General features: G+C 38.1%; 1 protein-coding gene across 4 annotated transcripts in view; it reads left to right on the top strand.

The window, feature by feature from the left end:
* SATB2 (SATB homeobox 2) overlaps positions 1-27,574 on the top strand; it is a 194,134-nt gene that overhangs the window by 147,296 nt on the left and 19,264 nt on the right. For all 4 annotated transcript variants that reach the window (XM_009182706.4, XM_003907774.4, XM_009182702.4 and 1 more), the window contains one exon: positions 8,306-8,503. In XM_009182706.4, the coding sequence (XP_009180970.1) occupies positions 8,306-8,503 (198 nt within the window). The remainder of the gene's footprint in view (positions 1-8,305; positions 8,504-27,574) is intronic.

Raw genomic sequence — 27,574 nt, 5'->3', positions numbered from 1 at the left:
GACTAGGGTAAGGCAAGCTAGCTGCCTAGGGTGCAAGATGTAAGAAGGCAGGCACACACTTGTCAAACCATACTGTTTACATTTCATGCACTAGTCGCTTGCTCACCTCTTTCTAGTCCCACCCTGATCTTTCAAAAGAGTCTTAACTCTTGGTTGTCTGCCTGTCTGGTTTCCCCAACCACTACCCCGCCTGCCCCCCCAACTCCCGCCACCCACCCATTATGATATGTTCTTTAGGAAGTTTGCAATATACATTGATATGTCACAGGTGTGCTGACATTTGGACCTGAAGGGAGGCACTGGAAGCATTTTTATTGTTTTCTGTTCGATATTTTAGCCTAATACATTTTGCTGTTAATATCTTTCTACTGTTGAAGTGAAGAAGTCCAAAATTCTAGATTCATTCTTCTTTTTTGACAGACACAAATGGCTTTTTCAGGTGCATGTACCCATGTATGCTTGTATGTATGTTTGTACATATTTATACATGTAAAGGCATACCAAATCTCCATACTGTTAAATAGCTATGTATATTCCATGTATGCTAAGGAGGGCAACAACATTTTGTGTAATCACATCTTGACTTGAGCACAGTCTTATCAGAGGTTTAAAGGGCTCTTCTGAAGTAAAATTTTCCTTACTCTCAATTACAGACTCAATCTTTACAGACACATCCATAGAAATGTCAGTGACATGCATAAGATAACCCAGAGATAGCTACAAATTGGTCCCCATAAAAATACAGTTTAGAATTTAGTATACAATTTTGAAAAGTAAAGAAGCAGATCATTTTTACTTATCATATTTAAAGTATAAAATAATTAACCTTGAACTTTAACCAAACAGCCAGCACAATTTTTTCAGGTTTAGATAACCTCCTTGTCAGGGATTCATTGAAGCCTTTGACAAGCCTTCCTTGTAGTTAGGCTTTTATCCATTTCAGTTTTCTTGATTAGGTTATCTTGAGTCATTAGGGGGTTTATTTATTTTAATAGACACTTATTGGATTCATGAAAAGAGAATTTGGTGATGAAGAAACAAGAGCTGAATATTATGTGGCTCATTTCACACTTCAGAAGAGTCTCAACCATCTGAAGAGAAATCCTTTCACAGTTACAAAAGTTTGTTTGGGGACTTTATGTGCTTCCATGTAGAAAGCGAACTGTCTGTGGTTAATAATATGAATTTCCTTTTGAGACACTCAGAAAACATTTCCCTTTGGTTACATATGCTGACATTTTCTGTATTGAAGATGTGGGTGAGTAAATGGCCTTTTGCATTTCTGCTGCAAGAATCTATGAGTCATTCTTCTGAAGAACTGTTCATTTGCTGAGTTATTCATTCATTAGAGTTCCTAAAGGGCCAAGGGAGTGGGGGCTACTTACTAATTAGTAGGTGAATTAACTCATTAGCTTTGTATTAGGCATACAAAGGGGAATAATCACTGTGACAAGGCCCTGCCTTCAAGGAGCATATACAGCTTTATTCAACAAGGGCAAAGTTACTAACTCTCTTGTGGGAGATTAGAGAAGGCTATGGATTTGTGTTTAGTGCTGGGCAAGTTCTAGTTTGTATTTGTTCTGAAATATTGTAAAAACTGGAAAATTGGTCATAAACATAGACCAATGTTTTTAAAGGAAAAAAATCATGGAGGCTGTGAGAAGTTGGGGTCCAAACCAAGTGTCCTGGGGAAGAGAAAGCAAGCCACTTTGTATGCAGAGGCATTTCAGTACCATGGACAGGAACCCCACTCTTTTCAGCTGTGGTGTGTCCCTCCCCTCCTCATCACTTACACATAAGATTTACAGCTAAGATTCAAACTCATATCTGATAGGCTCCAAGCTTGAACACTGGGCCATATTATTGTGTTGTGAAAGGCCTCCCTGGTCATTTGAACATTCTCAGCCTTTGGTATGTGGTTTGGAGGATATGTCACTCATTGATTGTCGACTTGAAATATTTTAATCTTTTAAAATATTTTCTAAGTGAAATAGATATTTCCATACCTCATTCATTTTCAATTGAAGAGAGCTTTAAAAACTCTAGTATTAACAGCAACAACAAATACACACATATATACACACACAGAGAGAAAAGAAAGTGGTTAAAATGATAACAGATTGTTTAAATGATTGATGTAGTGTGGTTCTTTATGATCTATGTCATGTCTTTTTAGAATGAACACTCCTCTAGGGTAGAACTTATGAAGCATGCACTTTATGAGTACCCGGCCATTGTGGGTCCCAGTTAATACCAAGCCACACAAGTTCACTATGAAAAAAGATATCTAGGCTAGGATAAGTCATGCTCTTGACTTTATTGTAGCCTTTCCCCAAAGAACGTCTTAAAAAGGAAGAAGTTGGGGGAAAGAGAGGAAAATAAAGATAAGTTAATTCTTCATCATATCAGTTAAAAAGCCTTCAATGACTCCTAGGGCCCATAAGATTAAGATAAAAATTGGTTTTTTTGCTTGGCATTCTTTATAATCTAAGCCCTACCTTCATTTCTAGACTTTCAGTCCTCTCCCCACCTGGTGGAAATCTATCTTTATCTTCCAAGATTCACCTTGTATGCCATATTCTCAATGATGACACTTTTCCTGAACTGCTTCATGGTCAGAATTAATTACTCACTTTCTTGTTGGCAATCTCAATTAACCTTTCAAGTAAAAAGTAACAATGACAATTAGGTAATATATGTAATGTACTAGCCCATTGCATGGCATGCAGGAGATGTGTGCTTAACAGAAAATTGTTAACAGAATCAATGTCCTGAGAGACTACTATTACTGTTTGCAATTTATATAATGGACTATTTTCCCTATCATATTCATGTATTAGAGATGAGGAAACAAACCTTAGAACGTTGACAAGGTTGCTTCTGAGAATTAGTGCTTCTCTCCAACAATAACTCTCTGAATTTGAGTCCGTAAAACATTCCTCTAGGCTAATTTCTATGTACTCTAATAATTTTGGTTCAATCTAATGACTGTTTATTGAGAAGCTACTATGTGCAAGAACCCATAGTCTGCTCTTAAAATGCTAAAATGAGTAAGAAACCAACCCTTGCCCTTCACTCCCATCAAGAAGCTAACTGTTCTGATAGGAATGCAGACATACCCGTTCCTAAAAATAATAATGATCGAGTTGTGAAAAGGTATAAACAATGCTTCAGGGTTACACAAGAGTGGGCAACAAATGAGACCACATCAGCTGAGCCTTGAAGTATAGCTTCTCACGGGGAAAAGAAGTTTGAGTGTGAGACATTCCATTTAAGAGAGTAACATGGCAGAAGCATGAAGGTGAGAATGTACCTGTGAGCAATTCACAGTGGCTGGAGCACAAGATCAATAGGGGAATTGGTAGGAGACGAGGTCATGAGAGAAAAATGGGGGCAAATTGTGGTTATTATTGTTGCCTCTTAGTAATGTTCTTGAATTGTGAACTAGAGATTCTCCCCTTTATGCAACTCATTAATGAAACTATCACCTTAATAAAAGATAAACTATGAATTTATTATTCATCTTCCAGAAAGAATTAGTGACACATTTCTTCAAATAGTAAGCATGTCTAATACATTTACAATGTGATTTGCTTTGTAAATGTAGATTGATATGCAACTTTTCAGGAACACGTGGATTGTAAACAAACTATGTCTTGACTGGTAGGAGTGTCACCTCACCTGCATAGTTGGAAGGGCAGTCAGAGTTGTTTTTTCTACTGAGGGAAATATATTTGTTTAAGAGGCTGATGAGATGGCTAAAATGAGATATGAATAAATATTATTTGCTTATGCACCCTAATGCTTGGGAACTTTTTAACCATTGATTGCAAGGAAGCAGTCTTTGAACTTATTAATGCATTCCTTCTCTGGATTCAGATTTTGGAGGTAAAATAAAGTTTTAATTGCGAACCTCTTGGTATTATTACACTTGGGCTCCATGTATATTTTTCTGTATAAGTTCCAGGAATTTCCTGTATCTAAAAAAGCTTTTTATTTTGAACTAATTTTAGACTCACAAAAATGTTGCCACACTAGTATGGAAGGGATCATTGCACTGTATTGTATGTCCCTCACCTATCTTCCCCTAATGTTGACACCTTATGTCACCATAGTGCAATTACTGATGATAATACAATTATCAAAACCAGGAAATTGACATTGTTTCTATACTGTTAACTAAACAAAAACCTTATTCTAATTTCAGCAGTTTCTCTACTAATGTCTATTTTCTGGGTCAGGATCCTATCCAGCAACCACATTACATTTAGTTGTTATTATTTCTCCTTAATCTTCTGCAGTCTGTGACAGTTCTTAAGTATTTCCTTTTCTTTTATGACCTTGCCATTTATGGTTATTTTGTTGAACAGTTCTCAGTTTGGGATTGTTTGATATTTTCTCATGTTTTGACTGAGATGATGCATTTTGGGCAAGACTACCTCAGATACGATGTTGTAACCTTTGCAGTATATCATTTCAGAGCATTCATGGTGTCAGTATATCATCACTAGTTATTTGACCTTGACCACTTTGTCACGGTTATTTTTTCTTTGTACCTTTAACCCTGATGGTTTATCACTGTCAGCTATTTCTGACAGATAACAAGATCATGGAATGTAAAACCGAAAAGGAACTTAGAGACCATCTTTTGTTAACCCATCCTTTTACAGTTAAGCACCCAGGAGCTTGAAAAGGGTAACTATTTGCCCAAAGGTCACCCAGTTATTTAATGACAGACCAGGAACTTAGCAGTTAGGTCTTAGAGATCCATGTTTGATACTCTCTACACTTCTTAACTATGCTCAAACATATGTAATTCACTCAGTCCTAGTTTTACCAGACTGTGAAAGTTAAATGAACTGTATGAATATCCAGCCAACCTTTGGTCAAAACTTAAAACCAGGCTAAGAGAGAAATCCCAGGGAAGTATATACTCCACAGTTCATGGTGCCCACTCACAGAGCTGGCCAAGGCTGGAAACCAGATGAACTTCTGTGTCAGCATTTCTGAAATGAAAATTATTCTCATGGAATGCTCCACATAACACAGAGAAAACAACAAAAACCTACTTGAGATTTTTAACAGAAAAAGGAGATTTGTTTATTAATAATTCATGAGTTCCCATTGAACATGCACGACAGAAACAGTGCTATTCAATAGAGAATACTGTCATCTGTCACTGTTTTATTTGACATTTACACTCTTTTTTTTTGCCTGATACTGCAGAACTTTCTTGGATGGCATGCAAAAATTATATAAATGAAAAACATCCCAATGTGGGGACCCTTTATCTCTTCTGTGATGGGTTCACTCACAATTACATACATGTGTGTTCATGCAACTGCGTGGCACTTTCTCACACATTCATTAGCCAGCAAACAAGCTAATAAGAGACCCTATTGAGAAAACAGAGATAAGCATCCCAAATGGGCTGGTGAAAAGATGATATGAATAAAATGATGGTGCATGAGATGGGAAGTGAGGTGGAAGAATAGATTTCCTGAAGATAGGCATACAAATATGTGGAATGAGCAAGCGAGCCAGAGCAAGGGGAAGGCAAATCATGGCTGCCATGAAGAAAACTAACACAAAAATACATTGCCAGTTCAGATACAAAATAAATACCTATAAATGGCATCACAGGAGTGCCGGTATTACGGAATAATGACCTTTAGGAGAAGAGCAAGGTAGAGTTAGGATCACCTTCCGATTTTGTGCTACTGTAAGACTCTTTACAATCTTTCTGCTCTGTAGGTTAGTTATTATTATAAAAATCACAGAACCAGCTGATACATTCATAAGCTAATTATTGAGGCAGCTGGGTACACATGGTGCAATATGTCCAAGGCTGTGAAGTATCACAGATTTCTTGGGGCCTGCTGTGGTGGGGGTGCGCTATTGAAGGCTCCATCCCTTAATCTGATCAGCCAAGCAAACACTTTGTGGGGAAACTAGATTAATAACCCTCTAAATACCATGAATGTGCTTCATCTTCAAAACCGGGTTCCCTTAAACATGCTATTAGCTCAGCTCCATGAGGGATTTGAGGAAGTTCTCTGGTGCCTTAAGAACAGGGTCTTGTTGGCTACCTCCCTGTGCCAGAAATTAATTTGGTTTGCTTATGTCTGCACACATGATCACACTTGTGTCTAATCTGCTCCCTAATAGCTTCAAGGTCAAGACCTTGCATGTCAGTGGGCAAATTGAGCACTACACTTCTTAAAGACTGATGGCAGACAGCACACAGTCCATAACAAGGCCTGTAGTGTTGTTCTAAGTGATTGTAATGAGTGCAGATTATAACAGCGCATATAAATCAAATGCAGCAATGAATGTTGTGCGAGACATTCCCAATGTCATAAGTGGAGATACCACTCAGCTGTCACCTGTCTCCTTTCAAGCTGCAGCTTCCCACAATGCAGTTCAGTCCTCAAGCGGAACAGCAGGTGCTGTCTTCCTTAAGGTCTGGGTATCTCAGATCTTCATCTTTTAACAGATGCAGGTTTTTGTTTGTATTTTCCATTGAATGATTGGTCTCCATGTTCTTGCCTCCCCTGGGAGATGTTAAACATACCTGTTTGAAACATTTGAAAGAATTCAGTTGGATACTTACTCAGATCTGTGAAAAGATAGAGAAGTAGGAGCTTATTTTTCCACTTGTTTTCCATTTCAATAATTTTTACTTTAAGCAAAGAAACCCTTGAGGAAACACTTGGAGATTTTTTAAAATATAGTTTATTTTTAAAAATATAATTTATTTTCTGGTAGGGATAAAAAAATTTGTCTTTATTTTTTATATACATTGCACCTTGAAAATCAAACGTTATCTGCCTTTCAATTGAGTTGAAAAAGAAATCTGTGAAAATACTTGGAAAAATATTTCCAAGCAAATGATAAGATATCTTGTTTTCATTCTTCCTAACCTTCTAACTCTCCCAAGCTTCCAGTTTATTGCAAGAAAAGATCAGGTCTGCGCAAATGTGGCCTCTCACTTGTAAAAACAAGGCAGTGTTGTGTTACAGATTAGTTTATAAATCCCCGGTGGCTTCACAGTTCAGTGCCTACAGCTGCTGCAGATGGGCCTGGGTTTTTGTCTCTTCGCGGTGCTGCAGCCGGCAGTTGAAGGAGAAAATGGAATGATCAGGTTATTAACATGGAGGCCGTGAGGAAGAGGCTGCACAATGAGAACAGCTGGTGTTGCTGTCTTGGCTGATGCAGCGGAGATAATCAAATCTTGCCTTTTTTTTTTGGGTAAAGGCAGAAGAGACAGTGGAGAGTTAGACAAACAACAGCTTATGATATTATATGAGGTTTTTATAATGCATGTCAGGAAATTTCATTGGCTTACAAGTGATGATATAGAATTTGTTGAGGTTTGGGAATATTTTTCACAAAGTCATTCATGTTTATGTACCTTTTAAGATAAATTTTTACTCTTTTGCAAGAGACATGATGTGGGACAGTTCTTGTTTTGAAAATTAGCGATGTAGCTTGGAAATGATGGGTTAGAAAGCTACTGGGTAAAATATTTTGACATGAGTCAGTGAGCGATGTTGACAGCATCCTCTGTATTATTTTCATATAATCCATCATTATTTGCATTACATTTTCTTTCTTGTGCAGTTGAAAGAGAGAGAACATCCGGATGCTAGAGTTTGGAAGCAGACATTTGCAGGTGTGACCCGACCAACTGCCTACCTTCCTGCAGGTGTGGCTGTGGCGGGAAGGTGATGGTTAAGAGGGCCTAGAGCCCGAGATATTCAGAGGTTGAGCAAATATGCATTTCTTTTCATTCTAGCCAAGGTTATTGCTTCTATTTTGCGGAGTTATTGATAATTGTAAGAATATTTCCTCCCTAGAGAACTCAGTGTTGTTTACACCTAGACAATTTTTCTTTTTTAGAATTTGCTGTCCTGTAATGCACATTTGTTTATCTTCACTCTTAGCATGAAATGCTGCCCAGTTGGGTAATTTTAAAATTGTAGCTGACTGACACAAAATACTTTTTCTGAGAACAGATAACTATAATCTTGCTTATCTTTTACAGAGAAACTGCAATTGAGAATATATTCTATAGGCAGAGTGATACAATATCTAACAAGAGGAAAGATTCTTGGGCAGTGGTATAATCACCTATGTGGTCAGGGGTTGGTTTTTAGAGTCAGATTGTTCCAGTATCTCCCCAGGTTGGTGGGAACAATTTTGACAGAAAAAGATGTACTGTGATGGCACTGGACCACAGTCAAGGCCCCCTCAGCTCCTCTGCATTCTGCAGGTTAATGCAAGCGACCTCCTCTCTCTCCAGGGCTGGCTGTGTGAACTGCTCCGCTGGAAGGAGAACCCAAGCCCAGAAAACCGCACCCTCTGGGAAAACCTCTGTACCATCCGTCGCTTCCTGAACCTTCCCCAGCATGAGAGGGACGTGATCTACGAGGAGGAGTCGAGGCATCACCACAGCGAACGCATGCAACACGTGGTCCAGCTTCCACCTGAGCCAGTACAGGTCAGTGTCCCCAACCCCCGCATCCCACCTGAGCAGGGCTCTCTGTGCCAGCAGTAGCTGCTGAGGGTTCAAGTAGCACACACCACACCAACTTCTCTTAGAGGGTGTCACATGCCAGGTCCCAAGTACGGAAGATGCTGTTGTCACAGTGGGTAGTGTGTGTATATTTGTGTGTGTGCATGCGCGCGTGTGTGTGTATGTACACACAAAGAAAAATGACTGAGAAGTTGAATGCCAAAGACAGCTGCTTTCCTGAGAGCATTTTACTTGTGGGATTATAAAGCCAGAGCACTCACGGAGAATTAAATCTCTTGATCGGAAAACATGGTTTCCATCAGTTCATTTTCTATAAAAAACCTGTGAAGTAGTTTTGCATCCAAAATCCCTCAAAGAATGTTTGATTAGACTGAGGAAAAGAAATAGCCACATGACCTAGGGAATACCATTGAACTCATCTGAACCTTGAGAGACAGATTGTGACAGATTCTTAGAATTTTAAGATGAGATTTTGCTGTCCTTGGTTACATCTCATTTAGAAATCTGTCTTCCTTTGGATTGCGTGTGTTGTTGGCTTAGGTTTTGCTCTCATTGAGAGAAATAATATTGCTTTGCCATAGTAATTGAGTTTAACTACTGACACTTTCCATAATCTAAAATTAATTGCTTTCAAGAAGAAATACTGATTGAGATTTCCAACATTAGGCCCCCTAGAGTTTGGCCCACAAATTGTTGTGGTAGGTTATAAGATGGGCCTGCTGCCCAGTACCCTCAATTTCAGCTGCCACCAAAGAGGACCCTTCTGCCTCTCTCTCAATCTCCTGAAGTAAGAAAAAGTTGAGGCAGGAGTGCATGTGTGCACATGTGTGTGCAGAATGGAAGAGGAGAAGACAAAGGGAGAGTGAGGCACGGTTTCTTGATAAAAAGAGAGGAGTGGTGAGGGATGCAGTAAAACACCCCACCCTGAGGTTCCTGTCTCCTTTCCCCTCGCTCCCCCTCACACACTTGGGAGAGAAGCCAGAAGTTAACACATCTTTATGTCACTTTTCATCTAAATATCGTCATCTCTGCCAATGATTTTGTGCTATGCTTTTGTGTTATCATTGGTCAGTTTCCAGGGACAAAGTCACAGAGTGAATTGCCCAAACTTAATAGTAGAGGCAGTCTCTTGCAATATCCACAGTGATCCCAGAGTTAGGGATGGGGATGGGGGTGATGAGGGTATGCAGCACATCCTCACCCTTTAGGACCCACCCTCCTCCTTTCCTTCTTGGTCCTTTTCTGACCAAGGCCTCATCCACCACCAGGGCACCTCTCTTTAGATAATTAAACCCATGTACTGAGCCACACAGAGCAGTGGCTTTCAGACTTCAAGATTCAATTGAAATTAAAATTAAAGAGGGGCCCAATACAGGCTTTCCAACCTTTTATTTTAGAAAACAAATTTATTTGAAAAGTTTTAGGGAAGCTCTTATTTACTATCAATATCATTTCATAACATACTCTTTGATAGCAGACAGATTAATGAAATGGATAGCCTCAGACAAAAGATCATGTAAACGGTACAGTTCAGCCGTGTGAAAATCTATCACTCCCCCAACATCCCCACCGCTTTTTTTTTTTTTTTCTAATTTTGATGTGAACTGTATTAGATTTCTGTCTTGAACCAACACAAGGCCAAGGACTTGCTTCAGGGAACCACTGATTTTGCATGGAATTTTTATTCAGGGCCTATCTTAGTTCAGTACAAGTTAAGTAGAAATAAAGCAGCAAGGAAAAAGCAATTGATTCTACATATTAATCACAGCTCATTTTAATCATAAGATGGTGATAAAGTTGAAAACTTAGAGAAATTTGAGATAAAAGTAATAAAATGCATTGTTTGTTATAATTGAGGGCCTCCCTTCATCTGGATGACAGCTCTTATACCATACCTGTCTGTTTTTTGTCCATAAATTATCATCTTGTTGGGCCCTTTGTTTATTGGTAGCTAAAAGTATATTTAACATAATATTTTGTCTTACAGTTGGCCAGTTTGAGTACAGTAAATCTCAGAAGCAGACAGCCAATTGATTTATGAGTTTTATTATCTTTTCTATTAGTATGTCAGAACTAGAGTATGCTGACAATATTTAATGGCTAAGCATGAATCTGTAATTTTTCTTTTCAGTTTTAAGCATCTTGTGGCTATTAACATTAACTTCTGATATCACTAAGAGAGATGCACTTATTTTATAAAAGGTTATTCCCATCACTCAGATCTTAGCTAAAAAGTTTACAAATTAGGTAATTTTCTGTAAAGTGAATTTGCCTCAGCCATTGACCTTGAGCCCATAACTACTGTGAAACTCATCAGCACATCACTTTTTTTTAACATTATGCCTATATCTGAGTGACACTGCTTTGCAATGTTGAATTTATGTCTGTCAGCAAAATACAAAGCTGTGGATTGTTTATTACAGTCATAATATGAAAAGTGAAGAAAAATAACTGACACTAGACAGCAGAACTCCTGAGACTAGAGAATACAGTTGGCACAGCCTCAGTGACTTGGGGAGGGCTGTATTTAAAAACATACCAAGCTACTACAAAAAGGTCTGTAATTGTCCAAAAGTCAAGGACTCGGGGTTGGAATTCACTTGGGGCTTTCATATCAACTAAATTTTTAGTGAGATACAGTTACTTACCTGTTTTAGAAATCTTAAAAATTCATATGTAGGGTAATATTAGTTTGGTGATGTTATATTTTTGTCTAATTAGATAGGAAATGTGCCATTATTAAATTGTTAACTATGGGTGAAATCAGTGATTATTAAGAGCTTCTGATATAGCAGCATATTAAAAAACACATAAGTCCTCTTCACTTGTGGTCATGGAAGTGTGCCATTTAAATTTCTTTAGGTAATTAGGGTACACTATTCCCAAATTTTTCATAAATGGTAAAGATATGAGGCAGTGATTTCCGTGCATAATTACCCACCAGAATAATCTGTTGTATTAGGGTCCCACAGATGTACTGGAATAAAAAGAGGGAACTTTGCATCGCTCCTCCTCCATTTGGTGCTTTCTGTGATATTGAGAAGTCCCTTAGAGTCACAGCCTCTCTTCTTACAGAAAAGAGGAACTTTTTCTTATTGTTTGTTTACAAATGGAGTTGATAAATGGACAGTTTTTTATTGTCTGCAGATGTGTTTCTGTTAAGCCCACAAAGGTTTAGAAATTGTAAGCCCTTGTTTTTTAAGTTCGGGGGCACATGTACAGGTTCATTACATAGGTAAACTTGTATCATGGGGACCTGCTGCACAGATATTTCATCACCTAGTCATTAAGCCTAGTACCCATTAGTTATTTTTTGGACCCTCCCCATCCTCCCACCTTTTACCCCTCTATGGGTCCCTCAAATCCACACTTAAAAATTAGAAGATATCCGGCTGGGCGTGGTGGCTCACGCCTGTAATCCCAGCACTTTGGGAGGCCGAGGGGGGCAGATCACAAGGTCAGGAGATTGAGACCATCCTGGCTAACATGGTGAAACCACATCTCTACTAAAAATACAAAAAATTAGCCAGGCGTGGCGGAGGACGCCTGTAGTCCCAGTTACTCGGGAGGCTGAGGCAGGAGAATGGTGTGAACCCAGGAGGCAGAGCTTGCAGTGAGCTGAGATCGCACCACTGCACTCCAGCCTGGGCGATACAGCAAGACTCCGTCTCAAAATAAGAATAAGAATAATAATAATAATTAGAAGATATCACATAAAATCTAGAAAGTCAGAAGATGTGATCCAAGCTCAGAGTTTTATGTGGCTGGAGTCAATGTCCTTTCTGCAGGGCATACACTTACTGTCCTGCTGCCCTGGTCCCTGTCTCCCCTCCTTTGAGTGCACATGCATATATAGCTGTCATTTGATTTCTTGAGGCATGTCTCCTGTCAGGTCACCTGACCACCTCATCAAAGCCACAAGTAAGTGCCTTTGCCCCATGGCTCCAATTTCTTTGATGGTAGCTATTACATGCCATTTCTTTTTATATTAATTTATTATAATTTTATAATCCCAACACAATTTTTTGCATGCTTAAGTTCATGTTTGATGGCATTTCTCTTCAGAGATGAAGCAAGGTTATAGTTGAGATCACGCTGGGCCTGAGCCACTGAGGGACGTCGTCAGCCCCAGAGACTCATCAGCCCTGGGAGAATGAGGCGATTCTTCCTTGGGAAGTTGGATTTCTCCAGGTGTTGTGTAGCTTTGATGTCATATTGAATTATCTGGTTTATCCAACTTTCTCTTTAGTATTCTCAGTCTCTTCAGAAACCCTGATTTAAGCCCCTGCTTTTGGAAGCTAGTTCTTCAGGATCTGAACACACTTCGTGAGCTAGATCCTGTCACATCATGAATCCACAGTTGGACCAGCATTGCCCCAGAGGGGTGAGAATTGGTTCCTGGGGAGTGTAAATATCTTAGATTCACAGTGGTTTGTGACCCTGCAAAGGAACTTGGTACATAAAGAGATAATATCTCTCTAGTATTAAAATTTCATGAAGAGCGGCCATGATTAGACAGAAATGCCCCAAAAGCCTTCTGAGGGGACAGTAGTGAAACACAAGTTGAGAAATACTAATCTACGTAATGTTTCTAGTCCATATGTAGATAGCACAGAGGAGAGACCTTGTGAGGCAAACCAAACCAAAGCAGTTCCTGAAAAAGAGGAAATAAATTCTGTTTTTCACCCTGAAAGTTTGGAGACAAAAGTATTCCCGTGGTTGTAGCGATTTTTCTCGCAATGGTTATTATAACCCAAGGCCCTGTGCTGAATGGATGTTCTCAGCTTAGAATAAAACACTGGTTAGGTTAGGTTCATTACTACCAACTCCATTTTACAATTGGAAAAACTGGAACAGAGACGTCAAGCCTTGCCTGAAGCCAGGGTTGCCAGCGGAGTGAAAACACAGATGATTTTGGCATCCAGTCTTTCCTCTGACCACACTTCCCTCCTCATGCAGGAGAGAAGAGAGGACATTGCTCATGCTATGACTAGGTCACTGAGCGAGGGTGATTAGGGAGCACTTGCCAAATTGTTCCTGTCTGTGTCATTTGTGCTTTATTGTGTTTCCACCACACTGTTTCCATGGGTTATTTTGTAAGTTCAGGAATTCTGAGCTTGCTGCTGTGTGGTTTCCTGACAAGTACTTGTTTTAAAATTCCATGCCGTACATTGAATAAGAATGTGAGACCCGGTTAGTGACAGTCAGACACCAGCATTGTCCCTTGACTTGTCTGGGTTGCTTCTCAGGCTATTTTCAGCATTTTCTAAGCCACAGACTCCCTGTCATTGATAGTGACCAATAATTCTCAACCAGGGGAGATTTTGCTTCCATGGGATATTTTGGCAATATCTGGAGTCATTTTTGGTGTTTATAGTTTTGGGGGTGCTACTGGCATCTAGTGGATAAAGGTCAGGGATGCTGCCAAATATCCCACCATGCACAGGGCAGCCCCCCAAAACAAAGACTTATATGATCTACAATGCCAAGAATGAGGCTTGTACCAGTAATTGCCTGACAGTGAAAGATAAAAAATCATTAGTATCTCTGAGGCTGATTCTGAGATTTTTCTATTAAAAAACTCAGTAATAATAACAATGGTGACACTGCTGCTGCCTCTCCTTCATCTTCCTTCCTCTTCCTCCTCCCTTCTTCCTCCTCCCCTGCCTCCTCCTTTTCCTTCTTCTCTGGCAGTAAGTAGCCTTTTTGAGAGCCAGGCTTTCAAAATGTGAGATTTTCACATGTCTTATCTTCTTCAGTTATTGTGAACAACCAAAGGGGTGGTTGGTTTTTATCTATTAATACTTTCACAGATGAGAAATTGAAGCTTAAAGAAGTTAAAGTAACTCGCTCAAAGTGAGAACTTAAATTCACATCTGTCTACCTTCAGAGTCTGACTTTTATCGTGCGCTGGAAAGCGCTGCTAACGTGCGACAGCCAGCATTCCCTGAATACTTACTATTAGCTGTCTGCTGTGATGCAGAGCTGTTTATGAGATCTTCATTTTTAACCATTCACTGAGTAGATCTAGTTCTGTGAGTTTTCTTATTTACAGGACACCTAATGCACTGAAACTCACGAACCATTGGTGTGATGTCAAAGAACTGATGTGACTGAAATTTTTACCTTTCATAGCTGCTTTGGCATTTTTGAGGTGGCTTCAGAATATGCCTCTTATCGCTAATGTTCAAGGGCACTTCAGATTTACCTCTCAGCCCTGGGAATCTGACCCTGATTTTCTACTCCAGCTGCACAGACGGTATCTTGATTTGTAAACTTGCTTCCTGAAGGACATCTTCCAGGAAAATAAATAAACTAATTAATCTATTAAGAATGTTTGCAAATTTTCTTACCAGGTTACTGGAATTTTTCTTTCACCTTGGATTCATTCCACGCTCCTATTCAAAGCCTACTGTGTGAATGTGGCTGCAGAGTTTTGAATCCCCACTCTAGTCCTGAGGAGAGATGCAAATGAATACTTGCATTTGTAATGAAATATTGTAGCAGTTGGGTAGAAGTAGGTCCTCACTTGGGAAAATGTTGGGAGCTCCTGCCTGTCAGTGAGGCCGCACTAGCATTTTTCATGTTGGTATTATGTTGTCCTCTATGTATTTATTCAACTTGAAGAGCATCCTTGATTTTTTATATTACTAGTTTTTCAACATGTCAAAAATTTAAAATTTGTCATTCAGGAATATAAAGAGATTTGGAAGTCATTTGTTATCAATTCTTTTTACTCTAAGAGACAGACATTTTCATCTTGGGTTTACCTTCCAAAGTGTACTGAACAGGTTTCCTTTAGTGATAATCAGAAAGCTGAAGAAGTTCACAGTCAGTAGATTAGATATTAGCTATGGCTTTGTTTTACCTAGAGATTTTTTAAAACTCTAAGAAACTGTAAAATTTAAAAAGTAGGCAGGCAAAGTAGGCCAAAGAAATTTACAGTTTCTTAAAGTTGTTCACTTATTTTCTTTTACAAGACAAATTCCAGCTTAATAACTGGAGATGTATTAAAGGAAATTGAGGATGCTAGAACTTCATGAAAATCCAGATATAGGTTTCTCCGAACCTGGAACTCGGAATTCAGCAGCTGCCATTTATGGATTCACCTTCTCCTTTGCCATCCTGAACGTAGCATTACCTCTTTCTCGTGTCAGCTTCTTTCCACTGCAAGCTTTTCTTCCAAGCATCATCTGATTTACCGTCTTCTGTATATCTCTGTCTACCTTGTAACTTCTGCATACTATTCATAGTGTCTCTGCATTATAATTCTGCCTCCTCCACACCCTGCCCTGCCCACGGTTCATGCTGTACCTTATGACTTTTTCCCATGTCTTTGTCAAACTCACTTTCTCTTGCATACTCCATATTTACTACTTTAAGTTCATCTAAGAGGAAAATTGACCGGTTAATCTTATCCTCCTGAAAGTTGACTTTCTTGGCATTCAATTTCCAATCAGTCATCTGAATGCCTAATTTGGAAGGCATTGCATTTTAAAGAGAGAGCTTTGTTGGGCAAAATATTAGAATGACCTTAAGAAGAATAGGAAGTAGAAAGCCACCTGGCCATAGAGCACTTATAGGTAACCTGTGAATGAGCTGTCTTTGGGCTGGAAAGTTAGGGCCTTTTAGTGGAACGTGGGTTCTAGGACCCTACAGTTACCAGGGTAAAAGAATACAGGTATGATTATCAAGTCTAGAACAAACCTTTCATTATCAAGGGAGATTCATATGACTTCTTGTTTAATGTTTAAAGTTAGTGCTGTGGGCATGCAAGTAGTAGGAAACCAATGCCTAAAGGTGATTTTCAGTTCCACGTGTGTCCAGAGTATTCTACCTTTTTATTCTATTGCAGCTCTTCTAACATTTATCATGTAGTCACATATGTTTAGTGAGTGTCCTGTAGAAGCTGATAAATATTAAACATAAATTTTTATAGTAGTCTCTTCTGGTTCTGCTTATGTTTTTTTTAAAGTCAGTTCAACATTTTACTAGGCTTATCATTTTAATTACTGGAGTTAGCTTTTCATTCATCATGGAGTAGTTCTATTATTTTTGCAAAGTAGAACTCCTCCTATGAGTGACTGGACCTCCATAACACACCGCCTTCCAAATTCAACATTCAGAGTTAGTTGCTGGTTGGAAGTGAAATGTCAAACAGCTGGGTTCCACTTCCTTCAGTCTTTTCCTGCCTTCTGGGAACATAGAGAACTCTGGTTTCTTGAGTAGCTTGTTCTTCCATAATTGCTATGTTTCTTTAAATAATAGTCTATTTTTTAAATAATAGTCTAGTTTTTATATTCTGCATTTTTGAAAGGCAATACAATTCCTGCACCTTACCCTCTTGGTTTTTAGATCCTAAAATTGAGTAGAAGACACTTTGTCCAATGCTTCCCTATAGGTAAAGGGAAGAATCACAGTCAGTTGTGTCATTTATATCGGTACAAAAAGTCCTCATGAATACAAGCCCAGTGCTCAGAAACCACTAAAATTACTAATATATATTGTCTTTCTATTTTAATAGGATATTGAGATTTTTAAAGTTTTTAAAAGTTTTGGGATAGCAAGGTACTCCTTAGACATGTTCTCATATTTTTTTCCTTCTGGTGATCGTAAATGAAACCAGGTATAATATTAAACCTTTAGTGCCTTGACTTTTTTTTTTTTCACATTTTGGTAGGAAAATAAAACTAAACAGAATGCTTTTGAACATAAAGCTTCATTGGCTTTCTTTTTTAATATTGCTTTAGAATTTGTTAGGTGCTGGTTTTGCTGTTGTCCTATTGGTCAACTCAATGTTGCTATTTATCCCCTTCCCCTTCCCCTTCCCCTTCCTTCCTTCTCCCTCCCTCTCTGCCTCCCTCCCTCCTTCCCTGCCTCCTTTTACTTACTTTAAAAAAATATATGAAACACTCTTTAAACCTAGAAGAAGGCAGTGGCTAGTACATTTTGTGAAAGGGCAAACTGATTAAATTGAGTAGCATGGAGCAACAAGAAAATAGATAGAGACTAAGATAGAAAGTGCATTAAAATGCATCCTTCTTTCCCTTCCCACCCATAAAAAAACAACAACAATAAATCTAAACTAAAATTGAGGCACTTGTAAATATTGATGTGTCATAGTTCTAGTTAAGTGCCTTGTCACATTTCATCTGTGAGAGGGCAAATCACATTCCTTTATACTTGTATAGATAGCTAGCAAAGTCTGGCTTTGGGAAAAAAAATGATTAAATTTCATTGACAAGCCTGTTCTTAGGCTTCAAGTTATAGACCTGATTGAGAAAATGGGCCATTTTTATTCTCACATTTTTACTTATTCATTCAACAAATATTTGTGGAGTTTCTTGAATATGCCAAGTATTATTCCAGGTACCACATACCTAATAGTGAAAAAAAAAACCAAAATTTCACATGTACATTGAGCAGTTTTCTCTTTTATTCAGAATGTATTTTTAAATAGACCTCCATTTTCCCTCTGGCTACCTTGCATTATTCTAGAATTCATACTGTAAATTAGTGGAATTCATAGGTTCTGTTTCTTCCTCTGATCCTGACCCTGGGTGACATCTTTCTGCTTCTGTTTTTCTAGCTGTTTCTAGAATAGACAGGCAGTATCTCTGAAACATGTTAAGCCTCTCAGTGATGAGATTACTTTAAAAGAACAAAGTGTGGCTATTTGAAGGTATCAAACCAAACAGACCTTCTGAGTCTATTCTGTAGAGTCCAAAGTGATTTACGTAGCTCTACAAAGAATGGCATCTGTTGATTAATGATCAAGTTGGCATTTTTAAAAACAGTTTGGATGGAAAACAGATAGATAATAAATATGTCCACTCCAACCCTTATTTCTCCCTCACCACACAGACACTTCTCTTTTTTTGTCCTGCTCATATTTATTCTGTCCAGCCAGAATGACTTCTCCAAGTTAGCCACCTTATTTACTTGGCACTGAGGTATGGGCTAATTCATTGTTAGTACGTGAACCAAGCCACGTGGCTCATATGGTGTGCCTTTAATAAAGCTGTGGTCCTTGGAAAGTTAGGTGTGTGAACTAGTCCCTCTTAACAATGAGCTGTCATGGCAGAAAGTCACATGCTGTTCTAGGAAGATGGGAGCCTTCTTCACATTTTCTATTTCAATTTTCTACCAGAGTACTTGTCATTGATAATTGTTGATTTCAAAGGTATTCATCATCATTGCAGAAAAACGGAAAAGAACATCTGCAGAGAAGGGCTTCCCCACCTGGGTCGATGAAGTTCTCATTATTTCACTCTGTTTGGTCAGTGTACTTGTTTCACATACTTTGATTTGGGCCCAATCACTCACACAAGGTCGTAAATCTAGGAGGTAATTAACAGTTGAAATAGGGGATGAGGGTAGCTTAAGAAGCTCAGTCTCAGTTGCCTTTCTGAGAATACGAGGCTACATGCTGGGGATCTGGACTCAACAAACTCGATCGGCAAATACATACTAATACAGTCATGGTTAAAGCATTTTGGACTGTCTGACTTAAAAAATATTTCAGTACAAAGTAAAACATCCAAATGGAAGTATAATTTATTTTAACCTCCATTTTTTCTTTTTTAAAAAATACTTAAGTAGTATAAGTTGTCAAAGAGCTTATTCAAGTGGACTGAAATATTATCTCTGCTGGAAGCATGGCGAGGTTTTTGGATAGAGAGGAAAGGCCACTGGACCTTCAGATCTGGGTATGAATTCTAGGACCATCACTGGAATTGGAGCTCTGATGTTGTAGAGGCTGCTTAAAATTTCTGATACTAATTTGTGAGAATAATCCCAAATTGATAGGGTTATTTGAAGTTTATACGAGATGGTGATTGCATAGAAGGCACCTGAGAAATGTTAGTAGGTTCTGAGCATTATTAGTAGTAATCTTAAGGATAAAGGGAATAATTCTTACTCAGAAGAGCCCAGAATTGAATCAAGGATGGTGTCAGCATAGAATTTCATATTCAGCAAGATACAGGAGCATGCCTCGCCTCTATTGTTTGCATATAGTACAATTGTTTTAAGACAGATTTAGAGACTCAGCTGTCTGGTTTCATATGGCCTTCCTACATTTTAAGCTCTTTTAAAAGTCATTGTAACTTACTTAAAAGTTAAGTGAGAACTTTTCTTCTCAGCTCTGAATGAAATCCTTCTGTAGAGCATAATAAAATGCCATTGGGTATGACAAAAGTTGGTTAGTGCTTTTTCTTTTTAATGTTTTTAAGCTTAAAAAGCAAAAAGGCTACTTCAGCCTCTGCATCATCTCTGAGACTTCTGCTGTCCTTGCTACCCATTAGCATTCACAAAGCTGTGAAAGAGCCATGTAGTGATGATGTTTGAGACTCTTTGGTGCAGTATTAAATAGGCGTCTCCCACATTAGCAGCTCTGTGCTGGCCTTGATGGATTCAAACAAGGGAAAATAAATATTCTCTGGTGTTGAGTTCCTTAGAGGCTACCAGGAAGATGAATTCAGGCTACCAGAAGATGAATTAGGATATGAAGTGACAAGTAGAGTGAAGATGCAGAACTTGCTGTGACCTCAGGACTCTCTTCAGTGGGACCTCTGTGCTGAGAATAATAATGGCCCATTTTCACATGTATGACTCTTCCGGGCATGACCACCTGGAATTCTACCTCTTTCTCTCCCATGTATGCAGGTAAACAGGAGTGGACTTACATACACTAGTGTCACTGTAGAGGGAACATAGGATCAGCTCTAATTTACTCAAACCAAACGAATACAAAAGAATAAAACATTTGCAAATTTTACTGTTTTAACTAGTGATGGCAATAAATTATTTGAAGTGTAGTTCACAGCAAATACATAACCAGTCATGGCTTTATAAATGAAAGCCACAGGGCAATGAATATAACCATTTGATTTTAATTTTAAAAAATTGTATCTTGCTTGTATAATAGTAGAAACAAACACAAATGCTTCTTTTGAAATTAAAGTTTTCTGTTTATAAACTTCGAAGTGCATTTAAAATAGATGACTGGGATTTACTTAAGGCTAAGTATAGTATGGCTTTAAGGTTAAAAAGTTTCCAAATACTTAAAATTTTTCTATATGATTATTGCCCCCACACTCAGGATTTCTGTGTGTTGTTTCGGAGACCAGAGCGTCTTAAAAAGAATAAATATTACTCTCTATCTCTAGTTTCAATGAACCTTTGACTCCATAGGAGAAAAGATGACATGGTAAAGGAAAGGGTACTGTAAGTGACATGAAGTATAGTCCTAGGGCTGAGTGTGTGACCTTGGATGAGGCATTTCATTGTGAATTTCCATCGACCATTTTGTTTTCTTTTGTTTGTTTGTTTGTTGGAGACAGGGTCTTACTCTGGTTGCTCAGGCTGGAGTGCAGTGGCACAATCATGGCTCATAGCAGCCTCTACCTCCTGGGCTTGAGGGTTTCTCTCTTCTCCCACCTCAGCCTCCAAAGTAGCTGGGACTACAGGTGCACACTACCATGCCTGGCTAATTTCTTGTATTTTTAGTAGAGATGTGGTTTCACCATGTTGCCCAGGCTGGTCTTGAACTGCTGGACTCAAGCAGTCTACCTGCCTCAGCCTCCCAAAGTGCTGGGATTACAGGTGTGAGCCACTGCGCCTGGCCTCCATCTACTGTTTTCTAAATTATTGCAACATGAGTTAGGTGATTGCAGAGACCGCTTGTATCTAAAACACTCATCCTGTGAGTTGGCTCATCCATTTCTAATTTCCATTTGCGTATCTTAATGAGAGTGTAAAATACAACAACAACAAAACAAAACAAAAACCTTTTGCTCCTGGGAGGTTCAAATGCATTTTGGAGAAACAAATTAGCAACACTCTAGCAGATTATGAACATCTTATATTGGACTCAGAGACCCAGTTGATTTTCTTATGACTGATAGTTTTGGCAATTGCAAGAGAAAGCCAGCCACTGAGTTTTAAACTGTCGTAACCAAACCTACCTACTGTGGCTTCTCAGCTGTTTCTGTTTAGTGTGGAAATCTAATGTAGCTGAAAACTACTGCTGATTTTTATTAAGTTGAAGTCTGGAACTTCCCCTTGTAATGATAGAAAAGCACACTTTCAATTAAAGGAAAACTGCCGAAGTTCTGAAATTCATTTATTTTATTATTACTTGGTTTGACCCTAGAAATGGGAGATCAAGCAAACTAGATAGGTTTGACAGTTCTAAGGTCACAAGTTCAATTTCCTCACAAGTTGTTTCTAGATCAAATTCACTGCAAATCATATAACCCTTCACCTTTTGATGTAGAATATTTTATGGAATTGTGGATCACATTGGGCTCATCCTAATAATCACTTTGGGCCTGGGAAAATGACAGGTAAGTCAGGCCAGGCAAAGGAATTCAGTGAGCAAGTCTGAGAAGCAGTACGTGGCTTGTCAGAAGAGACCAGCACAGTGGTCTCACTTCTTCATAGTAGAGTCAGAGTATGCTGGAGAAAGCCTACTCTGGCTCGCAGAAGCCAATTGTTAAATTTTTAGGAATTTCAAAAGCTGGTTGTTATACCATTGGCAGCATGAAACTGGCTGTGGTGGGATTATTCGCGCTACAAAAATTGGTGGATTATTCAATTGGGGCTTTTTTTTTTTCTTTAGAGACCCAGTTGTTAAATATTTGCCAGCGCAACACTGAGTAGACTCCAGTTAACTTTTTTATTTCAAGCTCTGTGGACATCCGTGTATTATTTATTTTTTATAAACAAAACTTGCTGAAAACAATTGTATGAAAGAAAAGTCAGGTGTTTCCAGAACTGATTGTCTGATTGGTAATACAGCTTATTTGATCACCCAGATAACAAAAAGAGTTTATTTAAATAGCAGTTTTTTCTACTCTTTCCTTGTCATGCTTTCCTTTAGTTTAAATTTATTTCTTCATGTTCAAACATGTTTATATTTCTTTCTTATGCAGCTTACAAAGCTCACTTGAGTATCTGGTTGAATCAACTTTGTAGAATCTTGTAGCATAATGGGTCCATAATTTGTGATTTCCTAGTGCCAAACACCCAAGATATTTGAGGACTCCAGGTAGAAAACAGGAACAAATTAACAGTTATTTTTTTAGATATGACAGACTCAAACAGTACACCTCAAAATTGAGTCAATTTTTTTTTTTAAAAAGTAAATTAGGGGCCGGGCGCGGTGGCTCAAGCCTGTAATCCCAGCACTTCGGGAGGCCGAGACGGGCGAATCACGAGGTCAGGAGATCGAGACCATCCTGGCTAACACGGTGAAACCCCGTCTCTACTTAAAAAAATACAAAAAACTAGCCGGGCGAGGTGGCGGGCGCCTGTAGTCCCAGCTACTCGGGAGGCTGAGGCAGGAGAACGGCCTAAACCTGGGAGGCGGAGCTTGCAGTGAGCTGAGATCCGGCCACTGCAGTCCAGCCTGGGCAACAGAGCGAGACTCCGTCTCAAAAAAAAAAAAAAAAATGTAAATTAGGGAGCTAAAATCTATGATGTGAACTCTTAAAGATAAATATATGTGAATATGGAAAGGTATTCCTGTTTCTGTTAGGATCAAAATGAGTAGAAGGTGCTAAAGTGAACATGTACCACATAAATGCAGTATTCACATGCAAGGATTTTTTTTAAGTATAGTGTTTTGCATTTCTTTTTTTTAACAACGCATGTCAATAGTGTACTCAAAAATGTGGTAAGAGAAGAGTGGCAAGGAATTTTGGTGGGCCAATGCCAAATATTTCCATGTGGTGTAATTTAGGGCTATACTTTTGAGAGGAACTCTTATTTGGGTGCATCATGGGAAATGAAAACCTCCCAAGGAGATAGGGGCTAAAATAGTTCAACAGCATATCTAGTAAGTTAAAATAGTAATGAAAGGAAAGAACTAAATTAACTGATTCTTTGGTTGTAAAACATAACCTGAATCAAATGCATCAGGATATTCTGTCAGTTGACAATTCTTCAATAGATCTTCGTATTAGAACTACTGATTTACCAGGAAAGAAGAAATTTTCTTGTCATTTTGTTGATAAGAAATCAACCAATTTGAGTTCCTAATACAGATGTAATAGAGGTGGTATGCTGTACTTTGATGATCTCTATATATTTGCATATATGAAGCAGAGTTAGTACTTTCTACCATATGAACATGTAACTGTCATCTGTGTTCTGGGTTGCCATTCCTCACATATAGAAAGTGTATGTAATCAGTTCCTATTTCATGTCATATTCATCTGCATTTGCAACATTTCAAAGATTAGTCGGAAACATCTTGGCAGAGATGGGAAACGCAGAGTTACTTATAAATTCCAGAGCTACAAAGACACAGACCAAACATATGATATTAATAACTAGTTTGGGGGGGAGCATTAAAAATTAGATTAATTATTTAGAAAGTTGAAAGCATTTGTGATAATTTTTCTCTTCTTGAAAGGAAATAGATGCTGTGTTTTGTGTTTTGTTTTGTTTTGTTTTGTTTTCTCCCACCCTCAGACGTTTCCTTTCTCCCCCCTTTTCATGTTTTGAATTAAAAGCTAAAGACAGGCTGAAAGGGTATATATATAACTGCAAGAAGAATGTGGTAAGTCATGGCAGTGGTTTGTGATCTCACAGACATGGTGTCAGAGACTGAATACCAAAAGCGAATCCTCAGCTTCCAATGGATTTACTTGAAATCCTTCACCCTTGTAGCATATCATGGGTAATAGCATATCATGGATAATTACATTTTTACAAATGGTAGAGAAAATCATTTTGACACACGCATAGTATTTTCCAGCCAGACCAACTTTTCAATCTTTTACATTTTTCATGCATTAAGGCTCATATTTTCTTTGTTTATTTAAAAAATATTATCAATAATAGGTTTGTTCTGTGGTCAACTTCTGAATAGAAAATACTAAGAAAGACCCCTTTTTTCCTGTTGCCCCCAAGTCAAACATTTGATACCTTTTCCTTTGTAGAAGTTTGGGCTACTCATGTTTTTGATTAAGAAAGTTATGGCGACCAAATTTTCATGGAGATTTTTAAGAGCTTTGGTCATTTTTCAGCTTACTGCTAAGTATAATAGAATGAATTATGTTTGGTGGCAAATCACTAGAAAAAAAAAAACAGGAGAAAAACTCACAGGAGAAATACTGTCATTGATTTCTTTGCTACTATACTACTGTCCAATAAAGTGAATTCTGGCTGGATGAACCTAGAAAAGGCTGTCCCCACTAGCCATTCACCTGCATCAAAATTCCAGGGAACAGAAAAAAATTGGGGGACAGTATTCTCTTTTCTTAACCCTTTGTGATCAAATGTGGTGTTTCATTTTGAAAATGAGATTAATTCCCCTAAGGCTTTTGAAACTTTAATAATACACAATAAATAAAATCATATCTAATAACTCAACAGTTTCATTTGACACCATCATCTAGCTGTACTGCAACTGCGGAAACATAAATACTTGCAGGCTTCAAAAGCCCCGTTTCTATTTGCTAAATAAACTTGGCTGGCTTAAAATTCCTCTGTGTACCGTCATTAATACAATCTACTTTGACAGCATTTAATTAAAGTGCTTTTTCTCTATTAAATTCATTAAAAGTTCTCCCCCACTCCCCAATGTATAACTGCTTTCCAGATGCTGAGTGGCAAGGACCTATAAGCCTCGCTTTAAATAACTTCTCATTTCTCTTTGTAAAGTGTTTATTACATTCAATTTAGAAACTGTTAAATATGGCTTAGAAAGGAAGTCAGATTCCAAGACATGTTCTCTATCCCTTTAGCCATCTCTTTAAAAACAAATGTTAGTTCAACTCATCTGAATAAGCATTTATTATCTGCATATTTTTCTTATATTCTGTCAACACTGTTAGACATTTAAACTGATAGATAATAAAAATATGATTTCCACATCAGGGTTGGGGAATTTGCATTGGTTCTAAGCAGGTACATGGCTTGAATACGTTTGCCTGCCCAGATTCAGGGAGAGTAAGCGTAGCAGTCTAGTATTAATAGATTATTGACAGTTTAATGTCTTGGCACCTACTTAGCCCATGAAGTATAATAACCAGGAAGCTGTCTGATATGAAAGCCGTCAATAGCATTTTCAATCAAAACCTTTCAGTTAATTGCTGGTTGACCTTAGAGGTTTCCTTTAGGCAATAGCATTCTTAATGTAGACCAAAAGGACCATATTGATTTGTAGAGTTTATTCAGAGATGATTATTTAATACCCATTGCTCCACTATATGTGGTAAATTTTGCCTTTTCTGTTTCTGCCATATGAAGTGGTTTTATTTTAGCATTGCTTTTCACAAATATTCTTTTTACCTGCTCTTCTTTCAAAATATCTCATTAAATCTGTTCTCTTCTCAGAAATAGAAAGTTTGGAATTTTGAGGGTATCCTTGATCAAGTGGTTTTTGTTTTTTGTTTTTGTTTTTGGTTGTTGGTTTTTTGTTTGTTTGTTTGTTTTTGATAGAGTCTTGCTCTGTCCCCCAGGCTGGAGTGCAGTGGCGTGATCTTGGCTCACTGCAACCTCCGCCTCCCAGGCTCAAGCAATTCTCCTGCCTCGGCCTCCCGAGTAGCTGGGATTTAGGCGTGTGCCACCATACCTGGCTAATTTTTGTATTTTTAGTAGTGACTGGGTTTTGCCATGTTGGCCAGGCTGGTCTCAAACTCCTCACCTCAGGTGTTCCACCCACCTCGGCCTCCCAAAGTGCTGGGATTACAGATGTGAGCCACCGCACCTGGCCTACTCAAATGTTTTAATATGATAATAGAGTTTTGATAGAACTCTGCTCAGCATGGAATTATAATTCCAATAGCGACCCTGACAAAGCTAAAAACTGTACTCTCAGTAAGGGTAATTATATAATGCCCTAAAAGCACTGTACCCTAAAAAAAATGTTGTTTAATGCCAAAATGCTTTTTGATTTCTGTAAGTATAAATGAAATGGCTTATATTTGGCCTCTAGATTTTCTTAACTTCCATTATTTATTTAGTTTCAGTTGCATATTTTTAGAAGCAAATTTTGATAAAGTCAAAGTAAGCTACAAAGACAGGCAAAAAGCAGTAAAGACAGTTTGTGGCTCTAACTTGAAACCATTCTCTTTGCTCACTTTGGAATATGTGGTGTTGGAACTATAGAGGTTAAATCAAAGTGTGGGCAAAAAAATATATACATTGAAATAATTTTGTTACTTTTTTTCTTTGTTGTTTCTTCACAAAGGCTCTCTTTGTTCATTCCATTCCAAAGAAAATCATTTTGGCATTTAATATGTGTTTTGGACAGGACATTCAGTGTTTTCTATAGTATTTTGTATATAGGCAATATTCTTTCATATTTTGCTCAGTTGAGAGCCATTGACATTTCAGAATCTTATTGTGATACATATGATCCATTTTTAAACAAATACTTCTGGCTTTTATAAATTCTGTATTGTTTTTAAAGGTTCCCTTTGTTTGTCTTATATGGATTCTCTCATTTTTATTTGTTGTTTTGCTGTTTTGCCTCCAGCAACTTTTCTTGTCATGGAAGCTGTCTGCTGCAGGCCCTTTAAGTTCTGGTGATAGTAGAAATATTTCTGCAGACTGGGGAGGGAGAGAGAAGCAAACTGATGAATATGTCCATTTTTATCCCTGAGAATAGGAATACCTTAAATGTCTCTTGAGTGTTAATAATTTTCAATCAGATTTTTTTGGGGGGAAATTAAAGAACTATGTGAGTCAGTATGGCATTTATTAACCTATACAAAGTGTATGTGTGCCTGTATCAAATTATTATAAACTATGATAATTCAGCTCTTTTCGGTAATAAGTGTATTTTTAGTGAGTGCCTACGTAGACTTAATACTTTATTTCCCCTTAGGACTATTAGATGTGTTCTAAATTTTAGGATGTCTTTCAGTCTGTATAATGTGGCTATTGCCCGTGTAGATGTATATATTCATTCAAAGCACAGTGCCTTGACATTGTGCTAAGTTTAGAGTATGTGGAGGTGAATATAACACAGAATCTATCCTTAAGGAGCCCAGAGATCAGTGGAGAGGCAGATATGAG

Source organism: Papio anubis, chromosome 10 (genome assembly GCF_008728515.1).
Source record: "Papio anubis isolate 15944 chromosome 10, Panubis1.0, whole genome shotgun sequence".
NCBI lineage: Eukaryota > Metazoa > Chordata > Mammalia > Primates > Cercopithecidae > Papio > Papio anubis.
Note: the sequence above shows the minus strand (reverse complement) of the source record. Positions and strands in the feature narration are given on the sequence as shown.